The sequence below is a fragment of the Protopterus annectens genome, chromosome 17.part0 (genome assembly GCF_019279795.1).
Source record: "Protopterus annectens isolate FY-2018-M chromosome 17.part0, PAN1.0, whole genome shotgun sequence".
Taxonomy (NCBI): domain Eukaryota; kingdom Metazoa; phylum Chordata; order Ceratodontiformes; family Protopteridae; genus Protopterus; species Protopterus annectens.
Window position 1 is genome coordinate 174,834,944 of NC_056751.1, and position 20,398 is coordinate 174,855,341.

Sequence of the window (20,398 nt, forward strand, 5' to 3'; positions counted from 1 at the left end):
CAGTTAGTGCAAGGACAGTTCTAAAATGTAGCGTAGTTCATTTCAGTAATGAAAACAATTTCATATATCATATAATTGACACATCATTCTAACCAGACACCACTGTAAGAGATCTAGGTACTCAACCTAATAATTCTTTACGGTTTGACCATCCTGTCTCCACAATAGATGGAAAGCCTTTTTTAGTTTCTTCATGTCCAAGGGTTTCTAATACCATGACGGGAGTGGACCCCGTTCCCAACTCAAAGTATGATTAAAGTTCATAAAATTAGTATTATTTCAGTCTTTGATGTTAACCAGAAGTACTCTTCTTAGCACCTGCAATGTGACCAGTAATGACTCCTTCTGCAATTTATAAGGAGTTACATGTATTGGTAACATATCTAAATACAATTGTAGATTTATTTTTTTATAAGACCTGTTGCTCCTATGACTATTGGAACTGTTTATCTTTTTTTCTCCACACTTCATCATGGATTTTTCAACAAAACAAAAATGCTTGCTTTTGTGTGAAACTGGGTTAAAACCAAGTATTTCTAATCTGAAATTCTTCCCCCTAGCTACAATATCCTCAGCATGACAGACTTTCAAAATTATGAGGGTCAGTCCTATCCCTTATGAAACCATTATACTAGGAGATGTCAATATTGACTGGCTGCAGATCAATAAAGAATCACCTTCTACCTCTCTCAACCTGTATGGATTCATACAGCTCATTTCTTCCCCCTACCCACCTACATAAATTTTCCTCTACTGGTTCACTTATTGACTGGATACTAGTATCTCACCCCCAACATTACCATAATCCAACCACTCTACCAGACACATTAGGTGACCACCTACCTTTACTACTTCACAGAAACTCTGAACTCCTGCATAAAGCACAACAATAGAAGGTGACCTGTGATCTATCTAGCTATTCTCCTGACTCACAAAATCACCTCCTCTCTACTATAAACTGGTCCTTTCTCTCTAATCTCACTCTCAATATAGCAGTCCTACACTTCAATAACACCTTTCTATCCATCCTCAACTCCATTGCCCCCACTAGGAAAACTTGCATCAAATTCAGATATGCTCCATGGCTAACTAAAACGACCCTTACACTCATGAAGACCAGAGATAAAGCTTGGAAAACTTGGAAAGGCAATAATACTTTTTCCAACCTTATCTCTTACAGGGAACTTAGAAACAAAGCTAAGAAACAAATCAATCTTGATAAAAAGAACTATTACCAATCCTCACTTAACAATCCCTACTGTAATCCTAAAAAATACTGGAACTCTATCAATAAACTTCTCTCACCTGGTACTCCTACCCCAACCACACCTTATTCTGACAAGACTCCTCTGGAAATAGCAACCCTCCGTAATAAGTTATTCATTGAAACCATTGAAAACTTAACTGTAACTAACTTCTCCACCCGTACCTCTTTCAATCCATCTACATCTTCATCCACCTCTGATTCACCTCTCTCATCCTCACTCTCATTCTCACTATCACCTGTTCTCACCTCTTATATCAAGGTGCTCTTAACTAAACTAAAATCTGGTTCACCCTCAGCTGATAACCTTCCTCCATTATTCGTTAAACATGCAGCTAAATCTCTAGCTTATCCCATATCTATCCTGATTAATAGATCCATAAAAGAAGACAAAGTCCCTGAAATTTGGAAGACTTTTTTGTAGTACCTCTTCATAAAGAAGGAAACTCCACTGAACCAGCCAATTTCAGACCAATTGCCATACTGTCTCCTCTCTCCAAAATACTGGAAAAGTGTATCCATAAGCAAGCACTTAATCATCTGCTACAAGAAAACCTACTCACACCAACTCAACATGACTTCCACCCCACACATAGCACAGCTACCGCTCTTGTATCCTTAACTAATAACATTGCTCAAGTCAGGGATAATAGCAAAATAGCATCAGCCCTCTTTCTGGACCCGTCAAAAGCATTTGACACCATATCTCATACCATACTTCACCATAAACTCTCCAACCTAGGCTTCTCAAACTCCACCTCCTCCTGGTTCTGTGATTACCTCACTAATAGACACCAGGCTGTTAGATGGAACTCTTCCTAGTCCCCCTTTCTAACAGTTAGGACAGGGGTCCCACAAGGATCAATATTGGGCCCTCTCCTCTTCAATGTATTTACCTATGACCTTTTCTCATCCTGCCCTCAATCCAATCTTATTCAGTATGCTGATGACTCAACCATCATCAGCTCTGCTGACAACATAGAAAACCTTCAATCCCTTACACAAAACTCACTCCACTCAGTTGAAAACTGGCTACAATCCAACCAACTCATGCTAAATACGAGCAAAACTAAGATACTACTTTTCCTACCTAAAAATATGGAATATGCAAAACAGAACCTTTCCGTAACATCCCTTAATGGAACTAAAATTTCTGTTGACACCCAAACAAAACTCCTTGGAGCAATAATTGATGATGAACTTAAATTCAACCATCACATTCATAGCTCAATAAAAAAACACCAAAAACTAGGTCTGCTTTACTGTCACAAAAACTTTCTTCCCTTTGCATCCAGGCCATCCCTTGCCCAGTCCCTGCTTCTACCTTCGCTACTCTATGCTTCACCTATTCTTACCCATCTACAGAGTAACCTAATATCCAAACTAGAAACTACATATAACAAAGTAGCCAGATTTGCTGCAAATCAACATTACAAATCCCATCACTGTCTCTCATTAAAGGCTTTACACTGGCCTGAATTTTTCAACTTGCTGCCTCAATCCCAACTCCTTACAGCTCACAATATACTAAACAATCCTAAATCCTGCCCATCCCTTGCAAATTCTCTGACACTTTATACTCCTCAATGCCCACTAAGAAGTACTAATCAATACTTTCTTGAAGTTCATAAGCCAAACAAAACCTTTGGGAAAATACTCTATTGTCACTCGGTTGCAAAAAACTGTAACACTCTCCCTTTAGCCATTAGACTACTTAAAGACAAAAATGCCTTCAAGAAACAGCTTAAATCTTTTTTCCTATCAAATTGGATATGTTCATGCTTCAAACTAATATCCAAGAAACATTCAGGGATAACCTAACTTAACTATATCACTTCTAGCTTTCTCTCTTACTACTACCTACACATTTTTTCCGGCATATTCCATACTAATTAGCTCATGTTACACTCATTTCCCATAATCCCTTATTACTGTTCTTTAAGTTATTTATTAACTTCCAATGTTCACACAACTTTATCTGTATATTTACTTACTTCATGCCTAGTACCTTGGTTCAGCAATGTATTGACCTTAGCCTTACCATATTTCTACTTAGTTTCTTGCCATACTACGTGAAATTTTCTATATATGTATTGCATTGTATTTCTATCCATTCTGCATATTCCTTTATTGCATGTTATGTAATTACTTCAGAACTATGTATACTTAAAATGTGACCTGTGTTTATCTTTGTTCTTACTATTTGTTTACTTAAACCTTTTTTTTTTTTGGGCGGGGGGCTTTTCTCCTTGGGTCTTTGCTGAAAAAGGGCTTCTAAGAACCCAGACAGACTAACCCAGTTAACAAATGTAAAATAAATAAATAATAATTCAGTATTATAATGCTTGCACAATCCCCAGTACAACCGTCTTGCCCACATTATTATGCCTTTATGTATATAATCCTTTCACCATTAGTATGTCACAACCAGCAAAAAGGTGTTCAACTGTTTCCAATTCTGTTTTATAAAACCTACATTTGTCAGTTTCTCCCACATGTTCAATGTACTTTGTAAACCACGTGTACATAGTCCATTATCTTAGGATGCCAATATTAACCTTTCATCTTTTGGTTTGAATTCGTCTCTCCTTAATCATTCCTGCATTCAATCCTGATCAACATAAGGCTGTTTCAAGGAGTTTTCTATACTTGCAAATATATTTAGGCATTGTCCACATTTTTGCCCTCTCATCTGATTCTTCACCTTATATTCTTTCTTTTGTTTTTTTGGCACATTCAGTTGCTGCCTGATTTTTATCTACTTCTAGTTTGATTTCTATTCGCTCTTGACGCCGAAATGCTTCTGCTAGACTATGCAGGGAAGTCATATTACATTTATTCTCCTCATGTTTCAAAACATTCACTAAGTTTGGGTCTTGTGAGGTCAGCAGACGTGTATGGAGTCCCATAATTGCAGATCTATACATGTAATCAATTTCAAGGAGCCCTACATCTCCTTCAGAATGGGGAATATACAATCTTGGTATGAACTGATTTTTATAAATCATATGATGAGCATGAAACATCCTTCTTGTTTTCCTGTCTAATCCAGCCAACGCCTTTTGGGTTTAGTCAGTCACTCCAAAACGGTAAGGTAGGACAGGAAGAGTAAATTGGTTTATAGCTTGAACTTTGTTCCTAGGTGCCAATGCTGTTTTCAGGATTAAGTCTTCTAAAATATTCCTTACTGAGTTTTATTCACATTTGTTCATGTTTTATTGCTGATTCTTCATCAGTTTCCAAATATTTATACACTCTCTCTTGGTCAAGTTCTTTTATATCTCATTTTTGTCCCAAACTGATGTTTTATTGGTGCTGCAGCTTTCCTGCTTTAAAGGTTGATTTTGCACATTTATTAAGACCAAATGACATTTTTATATTATCTGAAAAAGTTTTGACTACTTGCAGTTGTACTTTCAGTTCCTCATCTGATGAGCTATACAGTTATAAATAATCTACAAAGAGAAGATGAGAAGTCTTTTCACCTTGTTGCTTTCTGGGAACCAAATTATAGCCATGACCTAATCTGCTAAGCAGACAGCTTAATGGGTTAAAGGTAAGACAAAAGAGCAGAGGTGACAGACAGTCATCCTGGAATACCCCCCTTTGAATTTTTTATCCCTGGAATAATAATTTGTTCTTTATCATGGCTTAACTGCAAAGTGCTCTGCCACTGTTTCATGATCGGTGTGATGTAGTTTGTCAATGTAGGATGCATCTTATACATTTTAAGCACTCTTTTATTCATGAATGTGGGATACTGTTAAATGCTTTTCTATTCATGCCACACTTAGATTTTTCCCCTTTTTGCAGTTCTCCACTATGACTTTATTTAACAACACATGATCCTTTGTTCCATATGACTTCCTTTTATTACCCTTTTGTTCTATTGCTATAATTGAGTTTTCTTCTAAATGACTAAAAACTCTGTCAGCATCAATTCCAATATATAGTTTATACATCGGAAGGCAAGTTATTGGTCCATGGTTTTTAGGGTAGCTTGCAGGTTTGCTTTTAAGGAGGAGAAATGTTTTTCCTATAGTTAGTTAGGCCAGTGTCTGTTCGGGGTGTGCATATAAATAGTTCTTACTCATGGCTTAATCTTCGTTAGATGTTAATACTTACAGACAGAAGTTAGGTACCGCATCGGGGCCTGGGGTTTTCCAACCAGAGGCTTTTCTTAACTTTGTTTCAATCTCTCTGGCCGTTACTTCATCCCATTTCATATCCAGTACATTTGAACTTTTTTACTTCTTCTATCCATTTAACATCTTTGTTATGTTCTACAGGATCTTCATAAATATTTCTCCAAAATATATCTATTTCTTTTTTTTTTTTTTTTTTTTTTTTTGGTGGTCCTTTAATTCCTTTTACCTTGTTTCCCAATTCTCTATAAACCTTTTTTGGGTCATTAATAAACTGCTTATTTTGAACTTTTCCTTCATATTTATTTGTGTATCTTTTAAGTTTTTCTGCCCGTACTGATATTTTTAGTTTATTATTTGTGATACTGCACAATAAATCCTGATCCATTAAAATACTGGCATTGCTTTTATCATGTCTATCTTTCTGAGTATTTTTTTGATCTGTTCCCTCTTCTATATTCTTCTCACAGTGACACTTTTGTCTTAATTGCTTTATAGTTTTCTCTATTCAATACTTCCATGATGGCATTCGATTTCTCCCTGTTCTTTCCCTTACTACCCTGTATTCTTGTGGAAGGACTTTATCTGTTATTAATTTGGCTCCAAAGTAATGTCTCCTATATACTTTGTTATATTGCATGAATCTGTATGGAAAGCCCAAATTACTGTGTTTATTTTCTTTATTAAACTTATAACTTTTTGTGTTTTATTGACCTTCTACAGTCTATTTTTTCATTGATCTTAATATGTCTATCCATCTCTATTAAATCAAGCAACTTGTCTCTTGGATAATTTTTTTCTAAACTGAGGGCACATTCTTTGTTCTCCATTTCCTGCAAGCATTCTATAGAAAGTTCCAGAGTATCTTCCTGTGCCATGTTCTCTTCAGTTTCATCCTCTGTCATCCGTTGTACTTTCATATGGTAACTCACTTGCCTATCACTCCATGACACAGACTGTGTCAAAGTTACCACAGTTTTCTTACTGCATAGCTCTAACTGAACATTTGTTCTGGTTTCCTATAAGAGGGACCAAAGTATCTTCATATATCAACGGATTAGATGCTTCCCACTCCACTGATTTCTCCTTTATTTGGGTGTCCATTGCTCTATCCTGTTGTGTTGTTATTTGAATTAGGTTTTCTACACTAAATCTTTCACTTTACAGGTAATCCATAACCCCGGTTTCTATTTCTTTAACTTCTCCATTACGAATCCTCTTTTCTACTTTTCCTCTTTGTTTTCTTATTTTTTGTATTAAAAATGTTTCCATATCTGGATGTCTTTGTCTGTATTTCTCTTCAAATATCTTTGGTGCTGCTCTTTTTGCATTGATTACTTTTGCTTTTTCCTTTGCATAAATATTGCACCATATTAAATCTCTTTTTCTTTCCCATGTCCATATTTCTTCTTCAGATGCCTCCTGCTCCTTTTGTCTCTCCTTACTTTGGGCACTAGTTGTTCCATCATGCTGTGATATAACCTGTGTTAGACTTTCTACACTAAATCCTTCACTTTTCAAATATTCCATAACTTCAACTTCTATATTTTTTTAACTTCTGCTTGACTAATCTTCTGTTCTACATTCCCTCTTTGTGATCTTATTTTTTTTATTGTGAAATTTTAAATATCTGGATGCCTTTGCCTGTATTACTCTTCGAAAATCTTTGGGGTTGCCTTTTTGTGTTGATTAATTTGGCTTCCTCCTTTGCATAAATATTGTACCATATCAGATCTCTCTTTCTTTCCTATGTCCATATTTCTTTTTTATACCCTTCAGATATCTCTAGATTTTGTTCTTTAAATTTTTACACTTCCTCAGTCGCTTCTTTTACCAAACGGCACAAGGTTTCTTCTTGGTCTATATAGTGTTTTTCGTGGATCTGTCATAGTAATGAACATAAATTTTATTTGAAGCTTCTGACAATTGTTTTCTTGTGGAAGTATTTTTCTTTCCTCTGATTTCTCTCTTAATCTTTTTGTATATCTTTTATCTGGAAATTCTGGGCTTCTTGCATAATAGTAACAATACATATTTGTTTTCTTATTCTCAACAGTCTACTCTAGCTTCTGTATGGCTCCTTTTGGCCTATCAGTTTTTGTGATTTTTGTGGACTGCTACTTCCTTCTACAACAGGGGACCATCCTCCCCTAAGCCTGACCTAGCCCCATTGTAGTAATGTTTCTGTGTCTTGAGGATTCTACACTATCACTTTTTCCAGTCCTGGTACCAGTGCGCCTACCAGAACTGGGCACTTTTTTATCCTGGGATGTGTACACCCAGATATCTTCTTTATTTTTTAACCTACTACTGTCCATGATATATGCTATATAAAATACAGTCTATATATCAGTATTATCTTGGTGAGATTTTGTGAAAAACAGGGTCCACCTCATGAAAGTACTCACCAAGATTTGAGGATGAATTAAATTCCAGCAATACTTCTCTCCTTTTGCTGATTTTATCATCTCCCCATTCAGACCTCAAAAAAAGCCTTCCATCTGGCTCATCTTATTTCCATGGAGATATCTGACCAGCCTTGAAATATCTGGGCCTCTTTGACCTCCTATTCCTTCAGAGAACAAATGACATTTCAAATACCCTTTTAAAGGAAATTCCTCAACTGATAAATAAGATGCAGCAGCATGATAGATTTATAGCTCAACTTATCCCCTACCAAATTCATGTTGATGGATTAACAGTAGTTCCTCTGCAACAAACTTCCACTACATGTTAAGCAGAGTAGTGCCCTTGTCACCTTCAAGGTAGATTTAAAGACTGGAGGGAACCTTTGAATAGGTTTTTTTGGCTTGTAATGATCTATAGACTGATTATCTATAAACGTCTGAGGTAAAAGCTCAACTTTGAGCTGCTGTTTAGGACAGAAGGGTTGAATATATATAAAGCAGTTGACTAAGGAGCAAAGTTGATAGATATGGACAATATTTCAAAGTAAAACAATGGTAAGAAAGCAACCGGAATTCAGATGTGACACAGATGTAGAGGCACATGTAATAAAAGCATGAAAGTCGTTGCTATATATTAATGTACTTTTGAATGTTTTTTATGTTTAAGATACTGAACTTGAGATATTATTCTCAACTATCTGTATGAACTTACTCCATGAAAATGTCATTCACCTCATAGAAAATAAAATATAAATAAACAACTTGACCAATAAAATGAAATATTCTGCAGCCAGTCAGGTACAGAAATTAAACTAGCTCAATGAATTCAAATCCATTAACACTATGACTTTAGTTCCTTCAAAATGATACAATTGGTTAAACTTGAAATATTCAGCATTACTAAACCATCATAGCAAATATTGTCTATTTAGTACTGTTTTCTGTTATATACTGAAGACCCAAGGCTTGTGTCATCTTAAGTGTAGAAAAGTTTGCTTATGAAAAAGGAGAAAAAATATGCTGAGTACCATAAACAATCAAGAGAATTTCAGAAATGCATTATTTTGCACAAAATATTCATTATAACATAATAAAGGGGTGTTGAACCTGAAACAAGTGTAGTTGTGTACATCTTTATCATCTATAGCACAAACATTAATTCGATATTAATAATGTCATATATATAACACATGACCGACCTGCGGTCCCAGTGCATAACACAATGGAATCAAAGCCATATCTGCAGACAATGGTTCTGATGTAACAAGAAAATATCCAGCATTCAGGTCTGGACACTTCAGTGTGTGTGCTTCACTGCTAATTGTTACTTGAATATTTTGTTGTGTTACATTTATAGTTTTTGTCTAACAAGCCCACAACAGAAATATGCATTTCTGTGACAACTAATTAATTGCTGCAGTGACAGAGATCATTCTAGAAAAATTAGGCTTGTGTAACCTTCATTTGAAAATGCCACTCTTCATACTGCATTGAAAAATTACGACAACAATAGAAAGTATAGAAGAAACTGGTTTTCTGTTGGACTCAGTTTTCTGAATATAGACCCAAATGTCAAAACTTGTGATTTTTTTCTCTTTGGCAGCATGAATTCTCTAAACTCAAATTTTGAAAAATATATAGCTTGTAGCTTCCAAATGTGCATGGCTGTATGGGCTTAATCAAAATGTACAATATTTCAAATGCTAACATTCATGGAAGTGGCCTCTTAAACTGAAAAAATAAACCAACCATAATAAGTAAAATAAAGAAATGAAATAAGAAAGATAAAGAAAACCATAATAAGTAAAATAAAGAAACAAAATAAGAAAGATACAGAAAATCATAATATGTAAAATAAAGGAATTTACTAAGATTTTGCATGTTTTCATGCTGGGGTCTGTTGGTAAATGTACAAGCAAATGTAACCATTTATGGTGCTACAGATAAAACTTTATAAACACATTTGATTCTTAAAAACAGCTACATACAATGTGCTATAAAGATTTCTGTCAAAAAGAAACTAAACATTCAGGAATTGTGATGTACACTTCAATTTCAGATGCAGAGGCATATATTAATTTGTATATATTATTAAAGAGCCACAGTTTTACAAAGAAAACAAAAGCCATACCTTTCACAAGCTCGGACAGTCCATGCAGCGATTATCCATAGTGAGATACTAAAGACCAGAAGTACTGTTCCTGGACATATGGTCATTAATGTCTTCATTACAAAACGGGTATTAAAGTTGATTTTGTTTAGTGCTCCTATACTTCTTGATGAGGCATCCGTAAAAAGTTTGCTATGCAGAAGCATAACTCTGGCGATTAAATACAGTCTTAAGAACATTGGTATTGATAAAATGATGTCCACATCAGCAATTGCTGTAGATATGGTATAAGAAAAGGCAAGCCGTGCTGTCCATGTAAAAGTATACTTCCCTGGAATAGGATGAATCGCACAAACCAATATTTCCAAGCAAATGAAAAAAATTCGCTCATATGTCATTGCTATTCTCCAGTCATCTGCCCCATTGTCTACCATGAATAACTGGAAGAAAACATTGAAAAGATTTTACATATCTGCAAAACAAAAGCTTCGTTATCAGTGGAAAGTCAGAGTAATGCATTCTTGTTTCAAGTTTACATTATGGAAAATAGCTACTGCTAAACTAACTTCTTCTGAAAACGTGAATTATTAATTTATTTTTTCTATATAAATATTAGGCGACACTTCTATCAATGCTCCCTACTCAAAAAATTATATTATATGATTTAACAAAAAGTTCATAAAAGTTCACAATAATGAATGAAAACACTGTGTAAAATAACCAATTTTTTATTACTAAACTGGTGCTTTATAATTATTTTAATGTAAAAATAATGGAAGATTCATAAACAGTTATGAGTCTATATTTTATTTCTATCCAAGAATAAACTGACATGTTTTAGTTGTACATTAACGTCAGACTGCCACACTCATAATATAGTAGTTGTTGATTCTGGTGTTTCTGCATGAAAGGAAAAATTAACAGTTCATAATAATGGATTAAAACATGCCACTGAAAACAACTAGTACAGGTATCTGTATGTATCAGTACTAAATTACTTATTACATTTTTCATACAGCACTTCAAAAAAGTAGAAACAAATACTTGCAGGAGGCAAGCTTATTATATGAATGGAAGCATGTCTACATTTCCCTAGGAATTTGGCACTTAATACAACAAAGCTGAATGAAGTGAAACTTATTTTGTTCTTCTATGGAATCAAATAAATTATTCACTAAAGCATAGATTATGACTGTACAAAAACGTGAACAAAATGAAAAAAAATAAAATACAATAACGCTTACAGGAACATGAAATATTTATTTATAAAACTAACAACAATGAACCAACTCCTTTGTTTTGCTTATAGATTAATGAGAACTTCAGATTTTTTTTGTTTTGACAAAAAGCAAACCAAAGGGTTTAAATAGGTTTTAAAACAATCATGTGACTCAAACCAACCAATCAGATTAAACATGTGGTTTGATTTAAACATTGAATAAAAATACTTTTGAATACATTAATTAATGCTTTAAAGCTTCTTATTTTAGTTTATGTTCACATTTTACATCATCATCAACACTGCAAAATTATTTAACACCAGGTGGCTACTATGCCTTCAGGAGCATTAGCCAATGATAGTCACAACAATCTAAAACATTTTCTCCATTATCCTCTCTAAAATCAATATCTACCTACTTAGGTAGTTAGCAGGCTTTCAGTTCAGGTGACCACTAAGAAGTCTAAACCAAATTTCCAGCTGCTCCAAGCACTGTCTGGTCAAGTGTCTTGCTCAAGGTCACACAGTGGGTAAATAAGGGATGAAGGATGCAAACCATGTACCCAGGAACTACAGCTCACAGCATTAACCCACATACCGAACTGCCAGGTTTGAATATATAAAAAGTAATTTCTTTATACAAACTACATACTGCTGCATTCTTAGTCAAACTATTATATTTTCTAACAGCATGCATATGTTCATCTATTTTTGACATTCCTACATATACACTACAATATAACGTTTATCTACTCTTAATCTTTATTTTCATATTATGTCTAATTTGTTATAATTATTTAAACTGTATTTGTTTTTTGTATTCATTTTAAAGACTGTAAAATTATTATTCTTAAATTGTTTTGTAATACTTTGAAGCTTTTCTCCCCAGGACTCTGCTGAAAATAGGCTCCTACCTAGTTAGACTTTCCCAGCAATCAAATGTCAATAAATAAATAAAAATAAATAAATAAATAAATACCTATATATATGATAGGAATCTCTGACATACAGAAATACATATATATGTGCACCATTCATTCTGTCTCACATTTATTTGCATGAGATAATGAACTGTACATTCATTTGTTTAAGAGGTCTGTGTATGGAACACTCATTTTGATGGGTGTATGCTGTACTGTAACAGGTAAGTGGATTTTGCGCATCTGCACAAATGTTTGTGGGGTAGCGTTAAAATAAGGGTTAGGAAAGGGGATAGATGATGTGTGTGTATATATGAGTGTGTGAGTTTTAGGGTTATCACAAAGGTTACATAAGGGGATACAGTTAATGGTGTGTGTGTGTGTGTGTGTGTGTGTGTGTGTGTGTGTGTGTGTGTGTGTGTGTGTGTGTGTGTGTGTGTGTGTGTGTGTCTGAGCCTGCTTTGTTAGGTGATAGTGTTACAGAATTTTTCTTTAAGGTAAGGAGTAGGATAGCAACAAACCTCTAACACAGCACCCACCACAAACCTTACCCTCAGCAGGAGACCTCTTAAATCAACCCCCTCAATCACCCTTACCCTAAGCAACAAACCTCTAACACAACACCCACCACCACACTCACGTATATCAGAAATTTACTCGGCAGCAAACTGTAACTCCTTCTCTGCATCTGCATGTGACAACAGAAACGTGTAAGTAACATGTGACTCCATTGTCTGATATAGTGACTGCACACTCACCAGTGAGGAAATGGGTAACAGTACCAGGATAGAGAGGAAATGAGTACAGTTAGCTGTCTCTCCTGCCCAGGATCTGTGATGTTATGAGAGTTATCCAGTCCTTCACAACAGGCAAATATGACTGCAAACCCAGTGGAAGCTCATGTAGATGTGAATAATTTGAGGCACCAAACCCAGGGGGACATCCAATGAGACATGTTGGATCTCTCTATGCATGTACCGAATATAGGTAAGACTCTATACCTGAGTGGAATTCTACCTTCATCCAAAATGTTGCTTAGATATAGAGAAATGACAATTGCATTTAACAACTGGCTAAATTGGTGATGCCATTCTAGGGTGTTCCAGTATGTATCAGTGTGGGGGTAAGATGGTTGACATGCTATGCTGCTTTGCAAGGCATGGCCTGCACTTTTCACTGCATGGTTTCTGCATAATGGCCAAAACCGTTGCTGGCCCCACAAGATCTTTTTTAACCATAGTCAGACTACCTAACTTCTAAACATAATGGACAAGTACCCACAAGAAATTTCAGTTCTGATCCTGTAAAGGGTTCTTTATTCAACAAAAAGAAGTCTTAATAACACATTTCTGGATCTTGAGGCTCCACTGTATGTTGAACAGATCCATATCTGTGCTGTGACAGAAAGCTGGTTTCAGTATAAAAACAACACTCTCTCTCTCTATAGCCAGTTTTTGCACCTGACACACATTAAATCCTGAGGTTAATTATGAGGCTGTGTCCATATTTCTAAGGTACCCTACCATCTCTATACAGATACCCTTTGGCCACAAACTAAGCATATTCTAAACAAGGCAAATTATAAGTTAACATCCTAATATAGGACACACTTTATGTCACTGAATCCAACCATCCATCCATCCATTTTTCCCATTTTTGCACAATAGTTAGGGTGTCACTTCAACAGTGACAACCATCTAGAGCTACTGCTGGATGACCGTGATAAATTTATAAATACAGTAAATGAACTACACATGAATAAAAACTATTTTATATCATATGATTTCAATTATCCATCAATTAATTGGAGCCCCTTTGCCTCAAAACACTGTAGACCCAGAGATTCCTTGGCTTAATAAATGCTAATTCTTTGGAAAAAAATTGTCAACCAACCAAATGCACAGGGTTGTTATGCAGTAAAACTATATATGAGAGTCATGCACATTCAAACATGTATATATATATATATATATATATATATATATATATATATATATATATAGAAGTGGATGAGTTCAGGTACAATATAGGAATGCAAGGTAATATCATCCTAAAATTCTGTGATTCACCAACACGTGAGCTGTGAAATCTATACCTAGTTGACATTAACAGGACTACAAGGGCAGTGCAACACAAAAGCAATGGCCCCAGAGGATCATAAGCAATTAAAAAGACATACCTTTCACAAGGTCAGGCAGTCCATGCAGCTTTTATACACAGTGAGATACTAAAAAATAGAAGTACTGTTCCTGGACCAAACCATCAGAAGGTTTACTGAACACAGAAATACACTGAGGTAATCACATCTCATGCTGCCCAGCACACACTGATTTCACTGAACTTCTATAAATGGGAGCTCCTCTAATGTCAGATTCTGTCATTATCGTGGCATTCAAAATATCCGTACTACAAAACAATGACAAAGGAGTCAGAAGCAATAAAGAATTGCCTCCTGATATGACTATGGAGAAGGGTGTAATTGTGGAGCCCTGCTACCTATGTGTGGTTGGCTAATTTACCATAGACCTCTGCACGTTACAGTAATATCTAACCTTGACTTTTCTACTTACTGCATCCACAAATGATTGACATTCTATTATCTCATAATAACTGCCATCGAGACAGTCCTGCAGAATGACACAGATGTCATTCATGAAAAGGACAGCCAGTAAAATACATTGTTATCTGTGTAACTAGACAATATCATATACTGGTATTATGCACGTTACTATGTTTCTTACTTTATCATGGTTTCACACATTTTCTGGGACACAGTATTACAGTATTTATTTTTGGATGATTCATCCTCATCACATAATAATAATAGGCTACTTGAGTTAACAATTCTGCAATATTCTAGGGCTATTTTTTGAATATCTTAATGATTAAGCATCATTGTCTTTTCTTTACTTTTGTTTGACTGGTCAGGTTTTGTAGGGGTTGTCTTCTTTTGACAGCAATGGCAAACTTAAGAATTAAAATTAAGAATGTTGCGGGGTTTGACAGTGGCAGGGATCTAAACTAGATTCAGAAGCAAAAGCACAGCATAGATTCTAGATTAACTGATCATATTTGTTATTTGGGGCCTGTGTGTTTTTTTTTCCTGATGAATTTTTAGAACATAAAACATATTTATTCAGGAAAATTGCTGCCTTAGGCATTTGTAGGATATGGGTTGTAAAATGTCTGCTGGATAAAGTCTGATTGGGATTTCTATTTATTGTTTATATATTAGATAACATTTCAGTATTGTCGTACCTAAAGTATCAGCAGTGCTTATATACATTTTTGTTACGTTTCAGGTTCATGTCTCATTGTTATTTTGGATAGGAATGTCTTTCCATATGTGGTGAGATTTTTCGTAGTTTATTTATTTTTTTTCTATTTAAGTTCTTTAAATTTTAAATGTCTATTTCTAGGGTGGTCACTTAATAGGGGGATGTGAATGTTCTTCAGAATTTCCACTCATTAGTTTATGATCATATGTCAGCAGGAAATTTACAACCTTTAGAAAGTACTTCCTTGAGAAGTAAATGGTTTAATGCTATCCTCATAGTTAACCTACGTCACTGAAACCATGCTGAGATGGATAGGGAATTCCTAACTGAACATCAGTAATTTACAAGTTGAAGTATAAGAAAAAGACATAAACGTGATCAGAAAGGTTCATAGGTTCATAGGTTTATACTAGGCTATCTGCCCTAAGGCATTTATAAGCCTAGCCCAAAGTTTTGTGGCTTACACCACCCCTTATGTTAAAAAATACTGTGCCCATTAGTTTGTTGTGCCTCTGTCCAGCAGTGACACAGAGATGATTCCTGGGGTAAACCTACGATCTCCCATCCACCGGTCAAGATTTCTCTTGAACAGAGCCAGCGAGGTGCTCTGCCTCACATGGACTGGGATTTTATTCCACAGCATAGGGAGTCTCTGGGTGACAAATCTATCCCTCCAGCATGTCCTATTTATATCCGTGCTAAGGTTTAAGTCGCTTGCTCTAGTGGATCTGGTAGATTTGGATTTTTGAGGTGGAGCATGTCCATTAATTCCGGGTTGGACATGGCCTTGTATGTCAGGCACAGGTCACCTCTTAGCAGGCGGTATGCGACTGAATAGAGCTGGAGTTTCTTCAGTCTGGCAGCATATAACAGATTTTGGAGTCCCTTTATCCTTTTGGTGAGGAACTTTTGGGGTCTCTCCAATTGCTGCAGGTGTCGGGTGAGATACATCCCGAATGGGGCATTGTACTCGATCATTGGTCTGATAAGTGAAGAGTACAGGGGAACAATGACCTCATTTGATCTGGATGTGAATCCTTCATGATCAGGTGGGCAATGTAGAAGGTCTTTCTAACCACTTTAGCAATGTGAGTGTCAAAAGAAAGGCCACTGTCAACCTGGGTCCCCAGGTCCCTGATAACCTCTTCTGTGCTTAATGGATTGCCACCTATATGGTAGCTTGGGGTTACCTTGTTTTTCCCAAAGGGTATGACTATACATTTTTGGCATTTAACTTAAGGCCATGGCTCTGGCACCAGTTATCAGTTTCCGTGAGACCCTCTGAAGGATATCTGTGTCCGATGTACTTTCCACTATGGTGCCCAGTTTGCAGTCATCTGCAAACTTTGTCAGCCATAGTCCTCCTATGTTTGCCTGTACTTCTGAGAAGTAGATGCCGAACAACAGGGGGCCAAGGACTGAGCCCTGTGGGACCCCACTTGTGACCGGCTTGGAGTCTGACATGGCGCCAGCAACTCTAACCCTGTGGGTTCTGTCCTTTAGCCAGTTTGCAACCCATCTTGTGACATATGGGTTTACATTTAAGCTGGTAAGTTTCTCTATAATACCCGAGTGGGGTATTGTGTTGAAAGCTTTTGCAAGGTCAAGGTAGGCTGTATGGACTGACTTTCCCTCATCAATGGCCTTGGTGACTGTTACGAAGAAGTCGACCAAGTTCAAAAGACATGATCTGCCCTTGACAAAGCCAAACTGGGTCAGGTCCAATGTCTGCAAGTCCCCTATGTCTTTGTTTATGAGTTCCATTATGATCCTCTCCATAGCTTTGCAGACCAGGCTTGTTAAACTTATGGGGCGGTAATTTCCAGGGTCCGTAGGGGTACCGCCTTTGTGGAGTGGGACCACAGTTGCTGTACGCCACTCCTTGGGCATGTATCCTGTGGTAAAGCTAAGATTAAACAGCTGCCTTATATGCGGGTTTAGTTCCTCGTTGAGTTTGTGTAGCACACAGCCGGGGACACCATCTGGTCCCATTTATGCTGTGTTTTTAGCTTTAGAGAGAGCAGCTTTCACCTGCGCATTAGAGATGTCTGGGAGGCTACACTCCGCTGGGATAGTTATCTCTCCTTTTGGGGGGGAGAGGGGGTGAAGTTTGCACTGAACCTGTCTGCCAGTATGTTGGCAATGTCTGTGGGTTCAGTGATTTTTGTATCATTTTGGACTAATTCTGCGCATATCTGGGAGTTTCCACCCAGGTTTCTAACATAGCTGAAGAAGGCCTTATGATTGTCTTTTGAATCTATTGCAATTTTTCTCTCAAATTTGGCCTTGGATGATTTTATGAGTGGTCATATTTTTTTACTAATAATGATCAAGGGTGTCTTCTCTTTTATGGATTTTGCTCTATCATGTAACAGCTTTTTCCTCTTATTGTAAAGTTTGTTTATGGCTGGGGTCCACCAGACTAGACGTTTGCCCTTGGTGGAAAGAGTCTTGGTTTTATTAGGGATTGCCTGATCCATGCAGTCCTGGAGGTGTTCGTAGAAGGCATTTGTAAGGGCTTCAGCAGCTTGAGTTGTGGTTTCCACTGGCTTGGGGGCCTTGAAGGATACCACACCAGTCTTGAGTAGTGTGAAGTTTGCTTTAGAGAAGTTCTTCACTGTGGTCTTTTTTGTTTGGGGGGGGGTGGGATGTGGATTTCCAGTGAGATAAGTTTGTGATCTGATCTCACCAATGAGGGATATACTTCCGGTGTGGAGCATTTTGTCCCCATGTTTGTGATGATGAGATCTAGTATATTTTCTCCTCTTGTGGGAACAGTGACTAGTTGTTCCATGGCATTTGAATTTATGAACTCCAGGAACCTTTGGGCTAGAAAGTTGGGGCTTGAGTAATGTTCCCAGTCTATATTCGGGTAGTTGAAGTCACCCAATATAATGGTGTTTGGAGATACATTTATACCTTCCAGTGTCTTCAGGAAGGCTGTGTGTGGTTCCTGAGTTTGAGAAGGTGGCCTGTAGCATGCTACAAATTGTAGAGCAGTTTTGCCTATGGTAAATTGCACCTGGATGGTTTCAGATGCTTCGTGCGTTGCCACCAACCTGGAGGTGTGGGTATCTTTGATGAATATGGATACACCCCCTCCTTTTGTGGTGTGGTCCGGGTTTTGGGGCCGGAACGCATGATATGAGGTAAAACCTGATAGTGCCGGGGTGCTCTCAGGAGCCTTGAACCAGGTTTCAGTCACAGCACAGACATCGATGTTCTCCATACTGAGAAGGGCCTCAAGAGCGTGCATTTTGAGATTTAGACTTCTGGCATTGAGCAGCATTACCCTTAGTTTCTTCCCATTTTTGTTTTCTAGGGTGGTAGGTTTAGAATTTGAGCCTTGCCTAAAAAAGGCACTATGGGGGTGGCAAGAGCCTCAGCCAATATCCGGAATCCCAGGGGTGACAGGTGCAAGCCGTCCCTTGTGAAGCAGCATGGCTTGTCAAGCATGTCATCCCAGGCAGACAGACACTGGATCCCCTTTGAATGACACCAGAAATTAAGCCAATTGTTAAAGCTGATCATCTTGTCTCTATGTTGTGGCATCATTCTTGGTGAAGGAAGGATACTGCTCAGGGTCAGGGTCATACCTGCCTGGGCTACATAATCAGAGAGCTCCTCTATGTCTCTTTTCATGTAGTCCAGGGAGGTACGTCTCAGGTCGTTCACACCAGCATGGACAATGACTGTGTCATATTTGTACTTGCTGTGGAGTGACCCGAAAGTGCTTGTGTTATGTGGCGGATTCTAGCGCCCGATAGGCAGCTTACTGTGACTCTCTCCTTGTTCAGCCTGGTGAGTGGGACGTCAGTGTGTCTGACTATGGAGTCACCTATGACAAGTATGTTTGGTGTTGTATTTGGCCTTAAGGGCTGTGACTGCTTTGCACACTGATTTTGTGGTTTATGTGTTGCCTGTGATGTGTCATGAGGTGGCAGTTGCTTGGATGTCTGCTTTGGAGGCCTCTGCTGTTTAGGTAAATTTTTGCTCATAGCCTCCGAGTATGACTTTGTGTGTTTATGTGTTTGATTCATTGTTGTGATAGCTTTATGTGAGACTGGTTTTGTTGTGTATGTAGTTGCATTCTCCTCCTGTCTGGTCTTGCCAGTCCTGAGTTGAGAGAGCTCAGCCTCCAGTTTGGCTAAATAGCTGCATCTCTCGCAAGTATTTGTGTTATGTGGGAGGAGGAGAGGGTTGTCAGTGTACATGAGGCAATTGTAACATTGCCTCAATATTCCCAAATTCACCAACTGGACAGGAGAGGACGCCAGCATCTGGCCCTTCAACATGCTAGAGAAATTTAGAAGTTAGGGGTGTAACTGAATAAGAGAGAACTTAGTAAGGAAGTGGGTACTCCTGGGGGGGGGGGGGTTGCTAGTGAGGGACTTTGTATAATACAGAAGTGCTAAACTTGAAAAGTAGATGCTTTTAAGACAAGTAAAAGCTTTTAAGAACAAGTGTTGTGCTTTTTAGTTAAGGGATATACTGTTTAGATTACTAGTAGAGCAGTTCTAAGGGAAAAAATGAAGAACAGACTTTATGGAGCCAGAAAAAGTTTAACCTTGTTAAACCGGCGCTGCCCGATGCTGCTCTAGTGGCAACTCCAAGCTAAATCGCGCTAAGGCACTCTAAAGCGTGCTTGATAGCAGGGGCTGCAAAGAGCCAGGAATTGACCCAAAACAGCCAATAAAACTACAGTTTCAAGTCAGTAACCACTCCCACGGGGGGGCAGGGAAGCAGCTCAATGTTTATCACTGCCACTGCTCAACAGAGAGACTTTCCTTTAGCCCAAGCAAAAATGGCCTCACAGAAACTTACAAAACAGTTCAAGAACAGCAAGCCTGTAACTTCAACTTTTTTAAATCTCAAAAAAGTGGGAAAAAGCAAGATTTTTTTGTTTGTTTTTGTTTTTTCAGAGATAGCAGAGGTTCACAAGTAATATCAAGTTATAACAGTGCAGTAAATGACCCCACACAAGAGTGCTAGGTCAAAGACAGAAAATATGCAAGTTTTGAGAAAAAACGATTTTAAAATTAAGTGCAAACAGG

General features: G+C 37.4%; 1 protein-coding gene across 3 annotated transcripts in view; it reads right to left on the minus strand.

Moving 5' to 3' along the window:
- KCNN2 (potassium calcium-activated channel subfamily N member 2) overlaps window positions 1-20,398 on the minus strand; it is a 544,190-nt gene that overhangs the window by 485,352 nt on the left and 38,440 nt on the right. For all 3 annotated transcript variants that reach the window (XM_044059288.1, XM_044059289.1, XM_044059290.1), the window contains one exon: window positions 9,949-10,367. In XM_044059288.1, coding sequence (XP_043915223.1) covers window positions 9,949-10,367 — 419 coding nt within the window. The remainder of the gene's footprint in view (window positions 1-9,948; window positions 10,368-20,398) is intronic.